At 44.0% G+C, this 21,925-nt stretch overlaps 1 protein-coding gene across 3 annotated transcripts in view; it reads left to right on the top strand.

Annotated features, from left to right (window-relative positions):
- The window catches only part of pald1a (phosphatase domain containing paladin 1a), a gene marked incomplete at its 3' end in the record, with an annotated part of 78,386 nt that overhangs the window by 31,931 nt on the left and 24,530 nt on the right, over positions 1–21,925 (top strand). For 2 of the 3 annotated variants that reach the window (XM_042315487.1, XM_042315486.1), the window contains 6 exon segments: positions 5,149–5,382; positions 5,792–5,894; positions 11,563–11,742; positions 14,410–14,574; positions 16,946–17,106; positions 20,547–20,622. In XM_042315487.1, the coding sequence (XP_042171421.1) occupies positions 5,162–5,382; positions 5,792–5,894; positions 11,563–11,742; positions 14,410–14,574; positions 16,946–17,106; positions 20,547–20,622 (906 nt within the window). 3 annotated transcript variants of the gene reach the window in all.

Here is a 21,925-nt window from a genome sequence, read left to right as displayed (position 1 = left end):
ACCGAAACAGACCTATCTGGTGACAACAAACACAGAGACAGGAACAATCACCCACGAAACACTCAAAGAATATGGCTGCCTAAATATGGTTCCCAATCAGAGACAACGATAAACACCTGCCTCTGATTGAGAACCGCTCCAGACAACCATAGACTTACCTAGACTACTTCACTAAACCACAATCCCATAACCTACAAAAAACCCCTAGACAAAACACACCACATAAATACCTATGTCACACCCTGGCCTGACCAAAATAATAAAGAAAACACTAAATACTAAGACCAGGGCGTGACACTCTCCCTCCTGGACCCCCAGCACTTTCAGACCTACCGGGAAAAATTCCCACAAACAGCCTTCTGCAGCTTAACAGAGAGTCACGGAACACTGTTCGACCTATCCAAGCTAAAAACAGAACTGACTTTAATGTATGCTATGACTGATTTTTGAAGGGAAAAGTCCCTCTGATCTCCTTGATTTCTTTAAGCAGAAAAATGTGAATGAGGACATGGGGCAACTTTACACATTGGCATGTGTGACAGTGACTATCCCCGTGCCCACGGCTTCTGTCGAGCGCTCATTCTCGGCCTTAAAGCGAATCAAAACGTATTCCAGAAATGCTACTGGACAGACTCGGCTTTCAGCATTTAGCCTCCATGTCGATAGAAAAGGACTTATTGGTGGAACTAAGATGCACAGATAGACTGTACAACAGAGTCATTGAAGTCTTCTTGAGGAAAGAAAGGAGGATGGATTTTGTGTTCAAATAATCAGTCTTTGGTGAGTAGGCATACAATGCATTTGATTTTTTATTAAATGTGTCTGTATGTTTCGCATTTTATTTCGTTAATATTAAATAGCCTATATATTAATAAAATAAAATGGCAAATAGCCTGTGTTGCAAATTATTTGTTTTCTCTCTTTTATTTTCAGTGAATAGTTATGTGTCTTTATCATCACGGTGAAACTGCTTTGGGTGCGACACAACGCCTGGTTATACTGCGTTTCTGTCTAAATGTATAGTGTCTAGAGCCGTGGCATCATAATGATGGTAATACGAGGTGGATTAATTCGGGTGGGACTGTGTAGGACCTCACTGAAGGCCCAGGCCCCAGGCCCACGGCACGCCACTGCTATTTAGTCATGTTGTAACCAAGGCAACTGTTTGGGAACATTCTGCGTGTGTCTCGAATGGCAGCCTATTCCCTTTAGATGAAAGGGCTCTGGTCAAGATTAGTCACTATGAAGGGAGTTTGGTGTCTCGAATGGCAGCCTATTCCCTTTAGATGAAAGGGCTCTGGTCAAGATTAGTCACTATGAAGGGAGTTTGGTGTCTCGAATGGCAGCCTATTCCCTTTAGATGAAAGGGCTCTGGTCAAGATTAGTCACTATGAAGGGAGTTTGGTTCCATTTAGGACGTCGCCTCTGTTTCAGATCATGTCTACCTGAAAGCTTTGATTTGACTGTACCTAAGGTATACCGTATTTGACTATATACTGGTATTTATGAACGGACTGATTTGGGTTTTTACTCTAGCTTCTATAACGGTATTTGAATGTTTGGTTTGTTAAATGTGATACGCCGTTGTGTTACGTCCATTTTTATAGTTTACTCCGCTACTTGAGTCATCCCTCACCTCTCTCTCTCTCAATTCAATTCAATTCAATTCAAGGGCTTTATTGGCATGGGAAACATGTGATAACATTGCCAAAGCAAGTGAGGTAGATAATATACAAAAGTGATATAAACAATAAAAATGAACAGTAAACATTACACATACAGAAGTTTCAAAACACGCCCCTTTCCACACAGACTAAGCCCCGCCCCCTGTCACTCATTTGTTGTCGCTTGACCACGAGACACTTTCGTTCAGTCTGCATGGTCAATGCAGCACATGCAGCAATGTAGATGACCACGATGTTGTTTCCACTTTGATCTTTATAAATCCACAAGCGTTCTATGATTACAGTATAGGTTTGTGTTTCTTACATCTGCAAACAGCTAGTTTGTATTTTCTTAGCAAGTTAAGCTAAATCGTGTTAGCCACTAATGCTAATCGCTAGTTAGCTGGCTAGCTAACAGTATCTTCTAAATCAAAGAGGAATAGGAGAAGCATGAATATGTTGGCTATATGAATAAATATTTAATGAAGCCAAAGATTATAGGGTCCCCTAGGAAACACTGAACATCACTTTGGTTCCTACCCTGTCACACTAACCATGGCGTTTCCATTTATTGTCATGTCAAACAAAACTGTATTCAAAGTGCCCACTATTATTTATATTCTAACTAGTGGTTGACCGATTTATGATTTTTTTAATACCGATTTATTGGAGGACCAAAAAAAGCTGATACCGATTAATCGGACAATTTTATTTATTTATTTATTAATACAAAATAAATAAAGTTATTTTTTAAATGTATTTTTTACATATTTATTTGTAATAATGACAATTACAACAATACTGAATTAACACTTTTATTTTAACTTAATATAATATATAACACGAGTCTTCAAAGTTGGACTAGTAACCGAAAGGTTGCAAGTTCAAATCCCCGAGCTGACAAGGTACAATCTGTCGTTCTGCCCCTGAACAGGCAGTTAACCCACTGTTCCTAGGCCGTCATTGAAAATAAGAATTTGTTCTTAACTGACTTGCCTAGTTAAATAAAGGTAAAATAAAAAATAAATATTCCCAGTTAAGAAGTCTTAGGTTGTAATTATTATAGGAATTATAGGACTATTTCTCTCTGTACCATTTGTATTTCATAAACCTTTGACTATTGGATGTTCTTATAGGCACTATAGTATTGCCAGCCTGATCTCGGGAGTTGATAGGCTTGAAGTAATAAACAGCGCTGTGCTTCAAGCATTGTGAAGTGCTGCTGGCAAACGCAGGAAAGTGCTGTTTTGAATGAATGCTTACGAGCCTGCTGCTACCTGCAACCGCTCAGACTGCTCTATCGAATCATAGACTTAATTATAATATAATAAACACACAGAAACACGAGACTTTGGTCATTAATAAGCCACCTGCGACATTGTCTGTTTTTTCTAGCAAGTTTGATCTGAAAAGGACATATATTTCTGAAGTCTCTCTCTGGATGCCCCAGGGTGGAAGTGGAATGGGGAAAGGGGGATATCTAGTCAGTTGTACAACAGAATGCATTCAACTGAAATGTTTCTTCTGCATTTAACCCTCTGAATCAGAGCGGTGTGGGGGTCTGCCTTAATCGACATCCACGTCTTCGCCGCCCGGGGAACAGTGGGTTAACTGCCTTGCTCAGGGGAACAGTGGGTTAACTGCCTTGCTCAGGGGAACAGTGGGTTAACTGCCTTGCTCAGGGGAACAGTGGGTTAACTGCCTTGCTCAGGGGAACAGTGGGTTAACTGCCTTGCTCAGGGGAACAGTGGGTTAACTGCCTTGCTCAGGGGAACAGTGGGTTAACTGCCTTGCTCAGGGGAACAGTGGGTTAACTGCCTTGTTCAGGGGAACAGTGGGTTAACTGCCTTGTTCAGGGGTACAGTGGGTTAACTGCCTTGTTCAGGGGCAGAACGATCGCTTTTTACTTTGTCAGCTCGGGGATTCGATCCAGTAATCTTTCTGTTACTGGCCCAACGCTCTAACTACTAGGCTACCTGCCTTCCCTCGGATTGTGCGTGTGTGTGTGTCCTGGTCTGTCTTTGTGTGTGTGTGTGTTTAGGGGGATGGAGTGTCTGCCGTTGGTCTCAGGCCAGCTGTGGCGGGTCGGGGTCGGCCCCTGCTTGCTGGTCTGAGTGGAGCAGAGCGGCGGGGAGGCTCATCTTTTGTTTAATCTGCTTCACTGCAAAGCCCTGTGTCTGTTTACCAAATACCACCCTATTCCCTATATAGTGCACTACTGTTGACCAGGGCCCATTGTGCTCTGGTCAACAGTAGTGCACTAGGGAAAAGATTGAGATGCCCTGGGTTTATTCAGAGAGGTGCTGCAGATGGATGCCTGCTCAGATTGTTGTTGAAGGCTGTAGCAGAGGGCTCAGCATCAGATGAGGCTATAATTAACATTGAAACACACCCAACCTCAGGATTGATGTAAGCCTGTTGAAATGTTGAGCGGTACAGATCTAGAATCAGGGTTTACTGCTTGGTATGTTCTGAGAAAGCAGCTGGAAGTACGTTAGAAACATCATCAAGAAAAGCAATGAGAGAAATTGTCTCATTGTTATATTTCACTATTCATACGTTTCCTCTTTCAATCAGCAGGCTAAAATTTGAACGTGGTGTTGGAATCAACACAGATTTGTGAAACCTCTATAGTATGCATGCAAGTGTGCCTCAGTGTGGCCTCATAGTGTGACTGAGTCCCCACTGCTGTTCCTCTGTTTGACTTCCTGTGTCTGAGTCAAAGTCCTCTCCTCTGTTCCTCTGTTCCTCTGTTTGACTTCCTGTGTCTGAGTCAAAGTCCTCTCCTCTGTTCCTCTGTTTGACTTCCTGTGTCTGAGTCAAAGTCCTCTCCTCTGTTCCTCTGTTCCTCTGTTTGACTTCCTGTGTCTGAGTCAAAGTCCCCTCCTCTGTTCCTCTGTTCCTCTGTTTGACTTCCTGTGTCTGAGTCAAAGTCCTCTCCTCTGTTCCTCTGTTCCTCTGTTTGACTTCCTGTGTCTGAGTCAAAGTCCTCTCCTCTGTTCCTCTGTTTGACTTCCTGTGTCTGAATCAAAGTCCTCTCCTCTGTTCCTCTGTTTGACTTCCTGTGTCTGAATCAAAGTCCTCTCCTCTGTTCCTCTTCCTCTGTTTGACTTCCTGTGTCTGAGTCAAAGTCCTCTCCTCTGTTCCTCTGTTTGACTTCCTGTGTCTGAATCAAAGTCCTCTCCTCTGTTCCTCTGTTTGACTTCCTGTGTCTGAGTCAAAGTCCTCTCCTCTGTTCCTCTGTTCCTCTGTTTGACTTCCTGTGTCTGAATCAAAGTCCTCTCCTCTGTTCCTCAGTTCCTCTGTTTGACTTCCTGTGTCTGAGTCAAAGTCCTCTCCTCTGTTCCTCTGTTTGACTTCCTGTGTCTGAATCAAAGTCCTCTCCTCTGTTCCTCTGTTTGACTTCCTGTGTCTGAGTCCACTCTCCTCTGTTCCTCTGTTTGACTTCCTGTGTCTGAGTCCACTCTCCTCTTGTCGTCCCCAGCTGCTTGTGGAGTATGGGTACAACTGCCAGCGCAGCGCCACAACCCGTCTCTGTCTCAGGCTCCATATCCTCTGTAGCAGCGCCCCAGCATCCTCCTCCGCTTGAGAGTCTCCATGGCAACGGGGCGGTGAACAGCAGGCAGTCTCTCAGCATGAGCTCTTCCCAGACGGTGAAGATCCACAGCGGCAAGGCCAAGTCTATCATCACTAACAAGGTGGCGCCTGTCGTCATCACGTAAGTCTCATCACGCCTCCAATCATTCAAGTCACGTAACCACCATCCAAGGGATGTTTACCATGAGAATCCCTGAGGCTTTGATCACTAAGGTGTGAATGGATGGGGAGAGGGGTGGGGGGGGATGGGGGTGAATGGTGAAGTGTGTGGGGACGGGGGGGATGGGGGTGAATGGTGAAGTGTGGGGACGGGGGACGGGACGGGGGTAGTTGAGTTGTGTGTGTGTGTGTGTGTGTGTGTTGTTATCTAATTTGTCTTGTCTTGGGTTCAAAAGATAAGGTCATTTATCTTATCTGACTAATGAAATGTTGGGTCGGTCTCCAGTGGAAACCACAGTACCACTGAGAGGGATTGAATGCTTTGTTTCACCATGTTGCAGATGACGGCTACGTTATCTTCTGTATTCCAGATATAATTGCAGACAGGAATTTCAGATCCACGATGACCTCTTCAGAACAAACTACAAAGTGGGCCGGATATCAGACTCAATGCCTGAACACTACTTGGTACAGGTAGGAAGAACCCCCCCCAGACTCAATGCCTGAACACTACTTGGTACGGGTAGGAAGAACCCCCCCAGACTCAGCCTGACACTCAATGCCTGAACACTCACCTGAACACTACTTGTAGGAAGAGAACTGGTCAATGCCTGAGGAAGAAACACCACAGCCCCCCAGACTCAATGCCTGAACACTACTTGGCCAACATCATTGTTTTGTTCAGCATTTACATTGAGATATTTAAGAAGAGAGGAGACCTGGATCAAAATGATCTGACAGCAGCCCTCTCTCTCTCCAGACCTACCCCTTGTTACTTCATATTGATGTTGTTACCCCTTGTTACTTCACATTGATGTTGTTACCCCTTGTTACTTCATATTGATGTTGTTACCCCTTGTTACTTCACATTGATGTTGTTGTTACTTCACATTGTTGTTGTTACCCCTTGTTACTTCATATTGATGTTGTTGTTACCCCTTGTTACTTCATATTGATGTTGTTACCCCTTGTTACTTCACATTGATGTTGTTACCCCTTGTTACTTCACATTGATGTTGTTACCCCTTGTTACTTCATATTGATGTTGTTACCCCTTGTTACTTCATATTGATGTTGTTACCCCTTGTTACTTCACATTGATGTTGTTGTTACCCCTTGTTACTTCATATTGATGTTGTTACTTCCTTGTTACTTCATATTGATGTTGTTACCCCTTGTTACTTCATATTGATGTTGTTACCCCTTGTTACTTCATGATGTTGTTACCCCTTGTTACTTCATCTGTTGTTACCCCTTGTAACTTCATATTGATGTTGTTACCCCTTGTTACTTCATATTGTTGTTGTTACCCCTTGTTACTTCATATTGTTGTTGTTACCCCTTGTTACTTCATATTGATGTTGTTGTTACCCCTTGTTACTTCACATTGATGTTGTTACCCCTTGTTACTTCATATTGATGTTGTTACCCCTTGTTACTTCATATTGATGTTGTTACCCCTTGTTACTTCATATTGATGTTGTTACCCTTGTAACTTCATATTGATGTTGTTACCCCTTGTTACTTCACATTGATGTTGTTACCCCTTGTTACTTCATATTGATGTTGTTACCCCTTGTTACTTCATATTGATGTTGTTACCCCTTGTTACTTCATATTGATGTTGTTACCCCTTGTTACTTCATATTGATGTTGTTACCCCTTGTTACTTCACATTGATGTTGTTACCCCTTGTTACTTCACATTGATGTTGTTACCCCTTGTTACTTCATATTGATGTTGTTACCCCTTGAACTTCATATTGATGTTGTTACCCCTTGTTACTTCACATTGATGTTGTTACCCCTTGTTACTTCATATTGATGTTGTTACCCCTTGTTACTTCATATTGATGTTGTTACCCCTTGTTACTTCATATTGATGTTGTTACCCCTTGTTACTTCACAGCGATGTTGTTACCCCTTGTTACTTCATATTGATGTTGTTACCCCTTGTTACTTCATATTGATGTTGTTACCCCTTGTTACTTCATATTGATGTTGTTACCCCCCTGTTACTTCACATTGTTGTTGTTACCCCTTGTTACTTCATATTGATGTTGTTACCCCTTGTTACTTCACATTGATGTTGTTACCCCTTGTTACTTCATATTGATGTTGTTACCCCTTGTTACTTCATATTGATGTTGTTGTTACTTCACATTGATGTTGTTACCCCTTGTTACTTCATATTGATGTTGTTGTTACTTCACATTGATGTTGTTACCCCTTGTTACTTCACATTGATGTTGTTGTTACTTCATATTGATGTTGTTACCCCTTGTTACTTCACATTGATGTTGTTACCCCTTGTTACTTCATATTGATGTTGTTACCCCTTGTTACTTCACATTGATGTTGTTACCCCTTGTTACTTCATATTGATGTTGTTACCCCTTGTTACTCATATTGATGTTGTTACCCCTTGTTACTTCATATTGATGTTGTTACCCCTTGTTACTTCATATTGATGTTGTTACCCCTTGTTACTTCATTTGATGTTGTTACCCCTGTTACTTCACATTGATGTTGTTGTTACCCCTCTGTTACTTCACATTGATGTTGTTACCCCTTGTTACTTCACATTGTTGTTGTTACCCCTTGTTACTTCACATTGATGTTGTTACCCCTTGTTACTTCACATTGATGTTGTTGTTACCCCTTGTTACTTCACATTGATGTTGTTGTTACCCCTTGTTACTTCACATTGATGTTGTTGTTACCCCTTGTTACTTCACATTGATGTTGTTACCCCTTGTTACTTCATATTGATGTTGTTGTTACTTCACATTGATGTTGTTACCCCTTGTTACTTCACATTGATGTTGTTGTTACTCCTTGTTACTTCACATTGATGTTGTTACCCCTTGTTACTTCACATTGATGTTGTTGTTACTTCATATTGATGTTGTTGTTACTCCTTGTTAATTCACATTGATGTTGTTACCCCTTGTTACTTCATATTGATGTTGTTACCCCTTGTTACTTCATATTGATGTTGTTACTCCTTGTTACTTCACATTGATGTTGTTACCCCTTGTTACTTCATATTGATGTTGTTACCCCTTGTTACTTCACATTGATGTTGTTACCCCTTGTTACTTCACATTGATGTTGTTGTTACCCCTTGTTACTTCACATTGATGTTGTTGTTACCCCTTGTTACTTCACATTGATGTTGTTACCCCTTGTTACTTCACATTGATGTTGTTACCCCTTGTTACTTCATATTGATGTTGTTACCCCTTGTTACTTCACATTGATGTTGTTACCCCTTGTTACTTCACATTGATGTTGTTGTTACTTCACATTGATGTTGTTACCCCTTGTTACTTCACATTGATGTTGTTACCCCTTGTTACTTCACATTGATGTTGTTGTTACTTCATATTGATGTTGTTACCCCTTGTTACTTCACATTGATGTTGTTACCCCTTGTTACTTCACATTGATGTTGTTACCCCTTGTTACTTCACATTGATGTTGTTACCCCTTGTTACTTCACATTGATGTTGTTACCCCTTGTTACTTCATATTGATGTTGTTGTTACTTCACATTGATGTTGTTGTTACTTCACATTGATGTTGTTACTTCACATTGATGTTGTTACCCCTTGTTACTTCACATTGATGTTGTTACCCCTTGTTACTTCATATTGATGTTGTTACCCCTTGTTACTTCACATTGATGTTGTTGTTACTTCACATTGATGTTGTTACCCCTTGTTACTTCACATTGATGTTGTTACCCCTTGTTACTTCACATTGATGTTGTTGTTACTTCATATTGATGTTGTTACCCCTTGTTACTTCACATTGATGTTGTTGTTACTTCACATTGATGTTGTTACCCCTTGTTACTTCATATTGATGTTGTTACCCCTTGTTACTTCACATTGATGTTGTTGTTACTTCACATTGATGTTGTTGTTACTTCACATTGATGTTGTTGTTACCCCTTGTTACTTCACATTGTTGTTGTTACCCCTTGTTACTTCACATTGATGTTGTTACTCCTTGTTACTTCACATTGTTGTTGTTACCCCTTGTTACTTCACATTGATGTTGTTGTTACCCCTTGTTACTTCACATTGTTGTTGTTACCCCTTGTTACTTCACATTGATGTTGTTACCCCTTGTTACTTCACATTGATGTTGTTGTTACTTCATATTGATGTTGTTGTTACCCCTTGTTACTTCATATTGATGTTGTTACCCCTTGTTACTTCACATTGATGTTGTTACCCCTTGTTACTTCATATTGATGTTGTTACCCCTTGTTACTTCATATTGATGTTGTTACCCCTTGTTACTTCACATTGATGTTGTTACCCCTTGTTACTTCATATTGATGTTGTTACCCCTTGTTACTTCATATTGATGTTGTTACTCCTTGTTACTTCATATTGATGTTGTTACCCCTTGTTACTTCATATTGATGTTGTTACCCCTTGTTACTTCACATTGATGTTGTTACTCCTTGTTACTTCACATTGATGTTGTTGTTACCCCTTGTTACTTCACATTGATGTTGTTGTTACCCCTTGTTACTTCACATTGATGTTGTTACCCCTTGTTACTTCACATTGATGTTGTTACCCCTTGTTACTTCACATTGTTGTTGTTACCCCTTGTTACTTCACATTGATGTTGTTACTACACATTGATGTTGTTACTTCACATTGATGTTGTTACCCCTTGTTACTTCACATTGATGTTGTTACTCCTTGTTACTTCACATTGATGTTGTTGTTACTTCATATTGATGTTGTTACCCCTTGTTACTTCACATTGATGTTGTTGTTACTTCACATTGATGTTGTTACCCCTTGTTACTTCACATTGATGTTGTTACCCCTTGTTACTTCACATTGATGTTGTTACTCCTTGTTACTTCACATTGATGTTGTTGTTACTTCCCATTGATGTTGTTGTTACTCCTTGTTACTTCACATTGATGTTGTTGTTACTTCACATTGATGTTGTTGTTACTCCTTGTTACTTCACATTGATGTTGTTGTTACTTCACATTGATGTTGTTGTTACCCCTTGTTACTTCACATTGATGTTGTTACCCCTTGTTACTTCACATTGATGTTGTTACTTCACATTGATGTTGTTACCCCTTGTTACTTCACATTGATGTTGTTACTTCACATTGATGTTGTTACCCCTTGTTACTTCACATTGATGATGTTTTTATCATCTTGCGTGGCCATTGGTCCTTCTGATCCACCTATCACCTGTCACAGAGCTGTTCAGGCATGCCCAGACCCTTATTGTTACCGGGCAGGTTGTTTACTCACATAGATCACTACGGTTTCACCTGACCGCTTGAAACAAGGATTGACATCTGATAATGAATGACGAGGCGACAGAGATCAGTGTGAAACGAGCAACATTAACGGTTATCCACAACAGTGGAAGCGGAGGCACCCTTCAACATACTATTGTTACTAATCGCTAATGTTGCTCACTTCACACTGATGCTATAAAGACCACCTTGAATAAATGTGTTATGAAGTCCTGGTAGGTATTTATTTATTTATAGGGGACAATGCACATTAGTCAACATCTATATTACAGTAATGCAACATCCATGTAAATGGGGTTAGCCATAGTCACTGGGCAGGTATGTAGTCACTGGGCAGGTATGTAGTCCCTGGGCAGGTATGTAGTCCCTGGGCAGGTATGTAGTCCCTGGGCAGGTATGTAGGTTCACTTTAAGTGTTCCCCATACTGACTCTACTGTACCCCCAGGGCCAGGGCCCATAGGGCTCTGTATAGGGAATAGGGTGCCATTTGACCAGGGCCCGTACTGACTCTACTGTGCCCCCAGGGCCCATAGGGCTCTGTATAGGGAATAGGGTGCCATTTGACCAGGGCCCGTACTGACTCTACTGTGCCCCCAGGGCCAGGGCCCATAGGGCTCTGTATAGGGAATAGGGTGCCATTTGACCAGGGCCCATACTGACTCTACTGTACCCCCAGGGCCAGGGCCCATAGGGCTCTGTATAGGGAATAGGGTGCCATTTGACCAGGGCCCGTACTGACTCTACTGTGCCCCCAACAGCAGCTGCTGATGGAAAAAGGGTGTTTCTAAATGCATGTATTTGATTGTTTGAGTGACTGTGTGTCTGTAGGGTGAGTTCTTCATGGTCCAGGACGTGTACAGCAAGGCTGACGTCCTCAACACTACAGGCAGCTACGGAGCGCCAAACTACCGCCAGGTGAAAGGAAGCTACCCGCTGTACGGCATGGGCCAGCCCAGCCTGAATGGCTTCAAACAGGTCCTCCAAAGACTACAGAGTCAAGGGCATGAGGTTAGTGCACTGCCCTCGGGGGGGAAACTCTATTTTCTTCATAGTGTACTACTGTTGACCCTTAGGTCTGTGTTTCAATTCAATTCAATTCAATTCAAGGGCTTTATTGGCATGGGAAACATGTGTTAACATTGCCAAAGCAAGTGAGGTAGATAATATATAAAGTGAATATATAAAGTGAAATAAACAATAAAAATTAACAGTAAACATTACACATAGAGAAGTTTCAAAACAATAAAGACATTACAAATGTCATATTATATATATACAGTGTTTAAACAATGTACAAATGGTTAAAGGACACAAGATAAAATAAATAAGCATAAATATGGGTTGAATTTACAATGGTGTTAGTTCTTCACTGGTTGCCCTTTTCTCGTGGCAACAGGTCACAAATCTTGCTGCTGTGATGGCACACTGTGGAATTTCACCCAGTAGATATGGGAGTTTATCAAAATTGGATTTGTTTTTGAATTCTTTGTGGATCTGTGTTTCTCTGTCTCTGTGTCTCTGTCTCTCTCTCTCTCTCTCTGTCTCTCTGTGTCTGTCTTTGTGTATCTCTCTCTGTCTCTGTCTCTCTGTGTCTCTCTCTGTGTCTGTCTCTGTGTCTCTCTGTCTCTGTCTCTCTGTCTCTCTCTCTCTCTGTGTCTCTCTCTGTCTCTCTCTCTGTCTATGTCTCTCTCTCTCTCTTTGTCTCTCTGTGTCTGTCTCTGTCTCTGTGTCTCTCTGTCTCTGTCTCTCTTTCTGTCTCTCTCTCTCTCTCTCTGTCTATGTCTCTCTCTCTCTCTCTCCCTCTCCCTTTCTGTGTCTCTGTCTTTCTGTCTCGGTCTCTCTGTCTTCCTCTCTCTGTGTCTCTGTATCTCTGTCTGTCTCTCAATTTCAATTCAAGGGGCTTTATTGCTATGGGAAACACATGTTAACATTGCCAAGGCAAGTGAAGTAGATAATTAACAGAAGTGAAATAAACAATACAAATGAACAGTAAACATTACACTCACAGAAGTTCCAAAAGAATAAAGACATTGCAAATGTAATGTGTACAGTGTTGTAACGATGTGCAAATAGTTAAAGTACAAAAGGGAAAATAAACATAAATATGGGTTGTATTTACAATGGTGTTTGTTCTTCACTGTTTGGCCTTTTCTTGTGGCAACAGGTCACACATATTGCTGCTGTGATGGCACACTGTGGTATTTCACCCATGGGAGTTTATCAAAATTAGATTTTTTTTTTCATACATTTGGCAGGAGGTTAGGAAGTGCAGCTCAGTTTCCACCTCATTTTGTGGGCAGTGTGCACATAGCTTGTCTTCTCTTGAGAGCCAGGTCTGTCTACGGTGGCCTTTCTCAATAGCAAGACTATGCTCACTGAGCCTTCTGTCTGTCTGTCTGTCTGTCTGTCTGTCTGTCTGTCTGTCTGTCTGTCTGTCTGTCTGTCTGTCTGTCTGTCTGTCTGTCTGTCTGTCTGTCTGTCTGTCTGTCTGTCTGTCTGTCTGTCTGTCTGTCTGTCTGTCTGTCTGTCTGTCTGTCTGTCTGTCTGTCTGTCTGTCTGTCTGTCTGTCTGTCTGTCTGTCTGTCTGTCTGTCTGTCTGTCTGTCTGTCTGTCTGTCTGTCTGTCTGTCTGTCTGTCTGTCTGTCTGTCTGTCTCTGTCTGTCGTCTGTCTGTCTGTCTGTCTGTATCTTCTGTCTGTCTGTCTGTCTGTCTGTCTGTCTGTCTGTCTGTCTGTCTGTCTGTCTGTCCGTCTGTCTGTCTGTCTTCTGTCTGTCTGTCTGTCTGTCTGTCTGTCTGTCTGTCTGTCTGTCTGTCTGTCTGTCAAACTGTCTGTCTGTCTGTCTGTCTGTCTGTCTGTCTGTCTGTCTGTCTGTCTGTCTGTCTGTCTGTCTGTCTGTCTCTGTCTGTCTGTCTGTCTGTCTGTCTGTCTGTCTGTCTGTCTGTCTGTCTGTCTAACGTGGATAAATATTTTGAGGGGTCAGGTACTCTGTCCGTGCTTTGGGACAGACGCACTGTGCCACTAAGGACAAACCCTGGCTGTGTGGCAAATGGCACCCCATTCCCTATAAAGTGCACTACATTTGACCAGGGCCCATAGGGCTCTGTATAGGGAATAGGGTACCATTTGACCAGGGCCCATAGGGCTCTGTATAGGGAATAGGGTACCATTTGACCAGGGCCCATAGGGCTCTGTATAGGGAATAGGGTACCATTTGACCAGGGCCCATAGGGCTCTGTATAGGGAATAGGGTGCCATTTGACCAGGGCCCATAGGGCTCTGTATAGGGAACAGGGTGCCATTTGGAAGGTATCCCCATGTGGAATGAAGGAAAATAAAGAATATCTCTCATGGTCGTGAGTCCAGTATGGAAACTCACTGTAATCCAAATGAAATAAACGTAATTATATAGCAGCGAGTTCATGATCAATTCCTGACTCATGTGGTACACGTCAAATGACAACGGAATGTTTCCAATTGGGTTTGGAACAAAACTTCACAGATTCTACAACCAAATAATTGGCCTGTTGACTAGTTATTATTCCTGGGCCTGTATTCAAAAAGTATCTGGGTTTTAGAGGGCTGATCTAGGATCAGGTTTCCCCTGTCTACATCATCTTATTAATTACTGCCTCTTTTTGAATGTAGGCCATATGATTTCTCTCCTCTCTTCCCAGGAGGTGATGTTCTTCTGTGTGCGTGAGGAACCGGTGGTGTTCCTGCACCTGGAGGAGAACTTTGTTCCATACACCCCGCGGAGGAAGGAGAACCTCCATGAGAATCTCCATGGCCTGGACAAGGAGGAGACGGTGGAGACCCTGGAGCTCACCATCAGGAAGGAGGTGACCTGGCCTCCTCCTACTAATAAACCCAGAAACCTCCTCTTTATCTATCAATATACTGGCCTCCTCCTACTAATAAACCTAGAAACCTCCTCTTTATCTATCAATATACTGGCCTCCTCCTGCTAATAAACCCATAAACCTCCTCTTTATCTATCAATATACTGGCCTCCTGCTAATAAACCTAGAAACATCCTCTTTATCTATCTATATACTGGCCTCCTCCTTCTAATAAACCCATAAACCTCCTCTTTATCTATCAATATACTGGCCTCCTCCTTTCTTTATCTATCAATATACTGGCCTCCTCCTTCTAATAAACCCATAAACCTCTATCTATCAATATACTGGCCTCCTACTAATAAACCTAGAAACATCCTCTTTATCTATCTATATACTGGCCTCCTCCTTCTAATAAACCCATAAACCTCCTCTTTATCTATCAATATACTGGCCTCCTCCTACTAATAAACCTATAAACCTCCTCTTTATCTATCAATATACTGGCCTCCTCCTACTAATAAACCCATAAACCTCCTCTTTATCTATCAATATACTGGCCTCCTCCTACTAATAAACCCATAAACCTCTATCTATCAATATACTGGCCTCCTCCTCCTAATAAACCCATAAACCTCCTCTTTATTTATCAATATACTGGCCTCCTACTAATAAACCTAGAAACCTCCTCTTTATCTATCAATATACTGTCCTCCTCCTACTAATAAACCCAGAAACCTCTTCTTTATCTATCAATATACTGGCCTCCTCCTACTAATAAACCCAATGTCCCTCTTGATCCAGCAGTAGACAGCTTGTCTACACTACAGATTAGAGGTCGACCGATTAATCGGAATGACCTGAATAATTAGGGCCGATTTGAACAATCGGAAATCGGTATTTTTGGGCGCCGATTTGCCGATTTTTATTTTATTATTATTTTTATACCTTTTATTTAACTAGGCAAGTCAGTTAAGAACACATTCTTATTTTCAATGACGGCCTAAGAACAGTGGGTTAACTGCCTGTTCAGGGGCAGAATGACATGAAACACTTATTTTCCACCATAATTTGCAAATAAATTCATTAAAAATCCTACAACGTGATTTTCTGGATTTTTTTTCTCATTTTGTCTGTCATAGTTGAAGTGTACCTTTGATGAAAATTACAGGCCTCTCTCATATTTTTAAGTGGGAGAACTTGCACAGTTGGTGGCTGACTAAATACTTTTTTGCCCCACTGTATATTGTCGTCAAGGCTTTATATGGTGGAGCGAGAAGGGTGTGTCTGAAAAGTTTTATAGCCCATGACCTTCACAATGGCGGGCCACTGATTTGAGCAGAGCCTAACCTTATGAAAACACAATTCTCACATTTTAGAAGCTAAAATCACATTTCATCCCATCACAAATAATTTCATATTCAAACATTTAAATTGAACAACAATTCCATGTGAATCCAATAACTCTGATGTGTAGACTTTCCACTGTAGAGTTTATGTCATCTTATCATTGAGGAGAATGTCTCAGATGACAACCGAACTGAACTATAGTTAATTTCCCCCACCTTCTGATGTTCCCAGAATCTCTATGTTAACCAAGGGGTTTACAAATGTAGGGTAGAGAGAGAGGAACAAGGGGGGAAGAGGTATTTATTACTGTCATAAACCTACCCCCAGGCCAACGTCATGACACAGGGTTGGTAGGGACAGGGTTGGTAGGGTTGGTAGGGACAGGGTTGGTAGGGACAGGGTTGGTAGGGTTGGTAGGGACAGGGTTGGTAGGGACAGGGTTGGTAATGGTTGTGGTTGTAGATGTGTCCTCAGACGTTGTTCTCTGTAGCCCCTGAAGGACTCCTCCAGCAGCCCTGTGTAACACCCACCTGGGTGATGTTTCCTCTGCAGCAGAATCGGGTGCTGAAAGCTCCCCACACATCAGTCCAGAGTACTAGTCATCCTCATTACAAGGCAGACCTCTGCCATCTCAGCAGTGCAGTTCTCTTACGCTTTGAGTGGTGAAACGACAAGCTGTCTCAAGAATGCATCTTTTAAATGCAAACAGTCAGCTGATTAGCTAGCACATCAAGATACCATAATTTCTGCAGGTCTGATACTCAAGACAAGTAGATATATTGGATCAAAATGATATTAGTTAAAGAAAGAAAAATCATTACAACGAACAAACAAAGCAGGTAAAATTATCTGTTTCCTAACGTCAATAATAAGACTCTGATGCTCTCTGGTTTCTCTAGCTCCACTCTGATGCTCTCTGGTTTCTCTAGCTCCACTCTGATGCTCTCTGGTTTCTCTCGCTCCACTCTGATGCTTTCTGGTTTCTCTAGCTCCACTCTGATGCTCTCTGGTTTCTCTCCAGCTCCACGACTTTGCCAAGTTGAACGATAACGTGTTCTACGTGTATAACGATATCGAGCACTTCAAGGGCGAGCCTCAGAGGATGACCATCACCTGTGAGGAGGACATCCAGGTCACAGAGGAGGTCTACAGGAGACCTCTGTTCACCATGCCTCTCTACAGGTTCATAGTCACTTCCTCTTTTTCACTCCTTCTTTTTTCAATATTTTAATGTGTGATTAGTTTATTTTCTTTTTTCAATATTTTAATGTGTGATTAGTTTATTTTCTTTTTTCTTCTTATTGACACAATGCAACATGCTGTCTGCCCACTCTCTGTCTCTCTGTCTCTCTGTCTCTCTGTCTCTCTGTCTCTCTGTCTCTCTGTCTCTCTGCTCTCTCTGCCCACTCTCTCTCTCTCTCTCTCTCTCTGTCTCTCTGTCTCTCTGCTCTCTCTCTCTCTCTCTCTCTGTCTCTGTCTCTCTGTCTCTGTCTCTCTGCTCTCTCTCTGTCTCTCTCTGCTCTCTCTCTCTCTGCTCTCTCTCTGCTCTCTCTCTCTCTCTCTCTGCTCTCTCTCTGCTCTCTGTCTGTCTCTCTGCTCTCTCTCTCTCTCTGCTCTCTCTCTGTCTCTCTGTCTCTCTCTGCTCTCTGTCTCTCTGCTCTCTCTCTCTCTCTCTCTGCTCTCTCTGCCCTCTCTCTGCTCTCTCTCTGCTCTCTCTCTCTCTCTCTCTCTGCTCTCTCTGTCTCTCTCTGCTCTCTCTCTGCTCTCTCTCTCTGTTCTGTTCTCTCCTCTCTCTCTCTCTCTGCTCTCTCTCTGCTCTCTCAGCCAACTCTGCTCTCTCTTTCTCTGCTATCTCTCTGCTCTCTCCTGCTCTCTCTCTGCTCTCTCTCTCTGCCCTCTCTCTCTGCCCTCTCTCTGCTCTCTCTGCTCTCTCACTTTGCTCTCTGCTCTCTCTCTGCTCTCTCTCTGCTCTCTCTCTGCTCTGCTCTCTCTGCTCTCTCTCTGCTCTTTCTCTCTGCCTGCCCTCTCTCTGCTCTCTCTCTGCCTGCCCTCTCTCTCTCTGCTCTCTCTCTCTGCTCCTCTCTCTGCTCTCTCTGCTCTCTCTCTCTGCCCTCTCTCTCAGCTCTGCTCTCTCTGCTCTCTCTCTCTGCTCTCTCTCTGGCTCTGCTCTCTCTCTCTCTGCTCTCTCTGCTCTGCCTCTCTCTGCCCACTCTCTCTGCTCTCTCTGCCCCCTCTCTCTGCCCTCTCTCTCTCTCTGCTCTCTCTCTCTCTGCTCTCTCTCTCTCTCCCTCTGCTCTCTCTGCCCTCCTCTCTCTGCTCTCTCTCTGCTCTCTCTCCTCTCTCTCTCTGCTCTCTCTCTGTTCTCTCTTCTCTGGCTCTCTCTCTGCTCTCTCTCTGCTCTCTCTCTCTGCTCTCTCTCTCTGCTCTCTCTGCTCTCTCTGCTCTGTCTCTGCTCTCTCTCTGCTCTCTCTCTCTGCTCTCTCTCTGCTCTCTCTCTCTGCTCACTCTCTCTGCTCTCTCTGCTCTCTCTGCTCTCTATTCTCTCTTCTCTGCTCTCTCTCTGCTATCTCTCTGCTCTCTCTCTCTGCTCTCTTGCTGCTCTTCTCTCTCTCTGCTCACTCTCTCCGCTCTCTCTGCTCTTCTCTCTCTCTCTGCTCTCTCTGCTCTCTCTGCTCTCTCTGCTCTCTCTCTGCTCTCTCTCTCTTCTCTGCTCTGTCTCTGATATCTCACTGCTCTCTTTCTATGTTCTCTCTGCCCTCTGTTCTCTCTCTCTGTGCTCTCTCTGCTCTCTCTGCTCTCTCTCTCTGTCTCTCTGTCTCTCTGCTCTCTCTGCCACTCTCTCTCTCTCTCTGCTCTCTCTCTGCCCTCTCTCTGCTCTGCTCTGCCCACTCTCTGCCCTCTCTGCTCTGCTCTGCCCTCTCTCTCTCTGCTCTCTCTCTCTGCCTCTCTCTGCCCTCTGCCTCTCTCTCTCTGCTCTCTCTGCTGCTCTCTCTGCTCTGCTCTCTCTCTGCCCTCTCTCTGCCCTCTCTGCTCTCTCTCTGCTCTCTGCCCTCTCTGCTCTCTCTCTGCTCTCTGCCCTCTCTGCTCTCTCTCTGCTCTCTCTCTCTCTGCTCTCTCTGCTCTCTCTGCCTCTCTCTGCTGCCCTCTCTCTCTCTGCCCCTCTCTCTGCCCCTCTCTCTGCCCTCTCTCTGCTCTGCTCTCTCTCTCTCTCTCTCTCTCTGCCTGCTCTCTCTCTGCTCTCTGCCCTCTCTGCTCTCTCTCTGCTCTCTGCCCTCTCTGCTCTCTCTTTGCTCTCTCTCTCTCTGCTCTCTCTCTCTCTCTCTCTCTCTCTGCCCTCTCTCTCTCTCTCTCTCTCTGCCCTCTGCTCTCTCTGCTCTCTCTCTCTGCCTCTCTGCTCTCTCTCTGCTCTCTCTGCCCTTTCTCTCTCTCTCTCTCTGCCTCTCTCTGCCCTCTCTCTCTGCTCTCTCTCTGCTCTCTCTGCCTCTCTCTCTCTCTGCTCTTTCTGCTGCTCTCTCTCTCTGCTCTCTCTCTGCCTCTCTCTCTCTGCCTCTCTCTGCTGCTCTCTCTCTCTCAGCCCTCTGCTCTGCATTCCGGAGAGGCGAGGGAGGAGAGATATCGGATGCGTCCCAAATGTCACCCCATTTGATTAATCTAGTGCACTACTTTGTCCAGGGCCCTATGGGGAATAGAGTGCCACTTGGGAAGGCCTCCTTTAGCATCCTGTTAGTAATCAGATCAGAGGAGCCAAAGCTTGTATTGAGATGTAATGAACAGCCATCTCCAGTCCTCTCCAGACATGTCTACATCTCTCCTCTCCTTCCCACACAACCATCTGGATCTGAGGGATGACCCCATATAACGTCAACAAAGAACATGTTTGAATGTGCCTCTTCAACTTACGTGTGTGTGTGTGTGTGTGTGTGTGTGTATACAGACCTAGTTATCTGGTGATAAAGACAGGGAGCAGAACAGGCCTCCTTATGTATCTCTGTACTCTGGAACTCCCTGGTGGCCTCTTTTGTTGTAGACGTAGGTTTCCCAACCACCGTTGGTCAAAAGTAGTGCACTACATAGGGAATAGGGTGCAAGTTGGGACACAGACATTATATTAGTAACCCGTTGTCTCTTATAACTGTCTGTCTCATTCCAGGTCAATGTTGTCTTCCTATGGTGTGACCTACATAAAGGCAATATTGACAAAATAGATGGGACTTCTCCTGTGAAAACACAGTAACACTCTCTCTCTTTCTCTCTCTCTGTTCTTTCTCTCTTTCTCTGTTCTTTCTCTCTTTCTCTCTTCTTTTTCTCTCTCTCTCTCTGTCTCTCTCTCTGTCTCTGTCTCTCTGTCTCTCTCTCTGTCTCTGTCTCTCTCTCTCTGTCTCTCTTCTCTCTCTCTCTCTCTCTCTCTCTCTCTGTCTCTGTCTCTCTCTCTCTCTCTCTCTCTCTGTCTCTGTCTCTCTGTCTCTCTCTGTCTCTCTCTCTCTCTCTCTCTGTCTCTCTCTCTGTCTCTGTCTCTCTCTCTCTGTCTCTCTCTTCTTTTTCTCTCTCTCTCTCTCTCTCTCTCTCTCTCTCTCTCTCTCTCTCTCTCTCTCTCTCTCTCTCTCTCTCTCTCTCTCTCTCAGGTACTACCGGCTGCCACTACCGATGGAGGGAGCACCTCTAGAGGAGGATTTTGATGCCTTTGTTACTGTTCTCAGGGTGAGGAGGTTCTTAGTGTTGTCAGGGTGAGGAGGTTCTTAGTGTTGTCAGGGTGAGGATGGTTCTTAGTGTTGTCAGGGTGAGGAGGGTTCTTAGTGTTGTCAGGGTGAGGAGGGTTCTTAGTGTTGTCAGGGTGAGGAGGGTTCTTAGTGTTGTCAGGGTGAGGAGGGTTCTTAGTGTTGTCAGGGTGAGGAGGGTTCTTAGTGTTGTCAGGGTGAGGAGGGTTCTTAGTGTTGTCAGGGTGAGGAGGGTTCTTAGTGTTGTCAGGGTGAGGAGGGTTCTTAGTGTTCTCAGGGTGAGGAGGGTTCTTAGTGTTGTCAGGGTGAGGAGGGTTCTTAGTGTTGTCAGGGTGAGGAGGGTTCTTAGTGTTGTCAGGGTGAGGAGGGTTCTTAGTGTTGTCAGGGTGAGGAGGGTTCTTAGGTTGTGAGGAGGGTTCTTAGTGTTGTCAGGGTGAGGAGGGTTCTTTCTTAGTGTTGTCAGGGTGAGGAGGGTTCTTAGTGTTGTCAGGGTGAGGAGGCGGTTCTTAGTGTTGTCAGGGTGAGGAGGGTTCTTAGTGTTGTCAGGGTGAGGAGGGTTCTTAGTGTTCTCTGGGTGAGGTGGGTTCTTAGTGTTGTCAGGGTGAGGAGGTTCTTAGTGTTGTCAGGGTGAGGGGGTTCTTAGTGTTCTCAGGGTGAGGAGGGTTCTTAGTGTTGTCAGGGTGAGGAGGGTTCTTAGTGTTGTCTGGGGTGAGGAGGGTTCTTAGTGTTGTCAGGGTGAGGAGGGTTCTTAGTGTTGTCAGGGTGAGGAGGGTTCTTAGTGTTGTCAGGGTGAGGAGGGTTCTTAGTTTTGTCAGGGTGAGGAGGGTTCTTAGTGTTGTCAGGGTGAGGAGGGTTCTTAGTGTTCTCAGGGTGAGGAGGGTGTTGTCAGGGTGAGGAGGGTTCTTAGTGTTGTCAGGGTGAGGAGGGTTCTTAGTGTTGTCAGGGTGAGGAGGGTTCTTAGGGTGAGGAGGGTTCTTAGTGTTGTCAGGGTGAGGAGGGTTCTTAGTGTTGTCAGGGTGAGGAGGGTTCTTAGTGTTGTCAGGGTGAGGAGGGTTCTTAGTTTTGTCAGGGTGAGGAGGGTTCTTAGTGTTGTCAGGGTGAGGAGGGTTCTTAGGGTGAGGAGGGTTCTTAGTGTTGTCAGGATGAGGAGAGTTCTTAGTGTTGTCAGGGTGAGGAGGTCCTTAGTGTTCTCAGGGTGAGGAGGTCCTTAGTGTTCTCAGGGTGAGGAGGTCCTTAGTGTTCTCAGGGTGAGGAGGTCCTTAGTGTTCTCAGGGTGAGGAGGTCCT

Source organism: Oncorhynchus tshawytscha, unplaced genomic scaffold (assembly GCF_018296145.1).
Source record: "Oncorhynchus tshawytscha isolate Ot180627B unplaced genomic scaffold, Otsh_v2.0 Un_contig_1110_pilon_pilon, whole genome shotgun sequence".
In the NCBI taxonomy this organism is placed as follows: Eukaryota; Metazoa; Chordata; class Actinopteri; order Salmoniformes; family Salmonidae; genus Oncorhynchus; species Oncorhynchus tshawytscha.
This window is presented reverse-complemented; position numbering and strand designations above follow the sequence as displayed.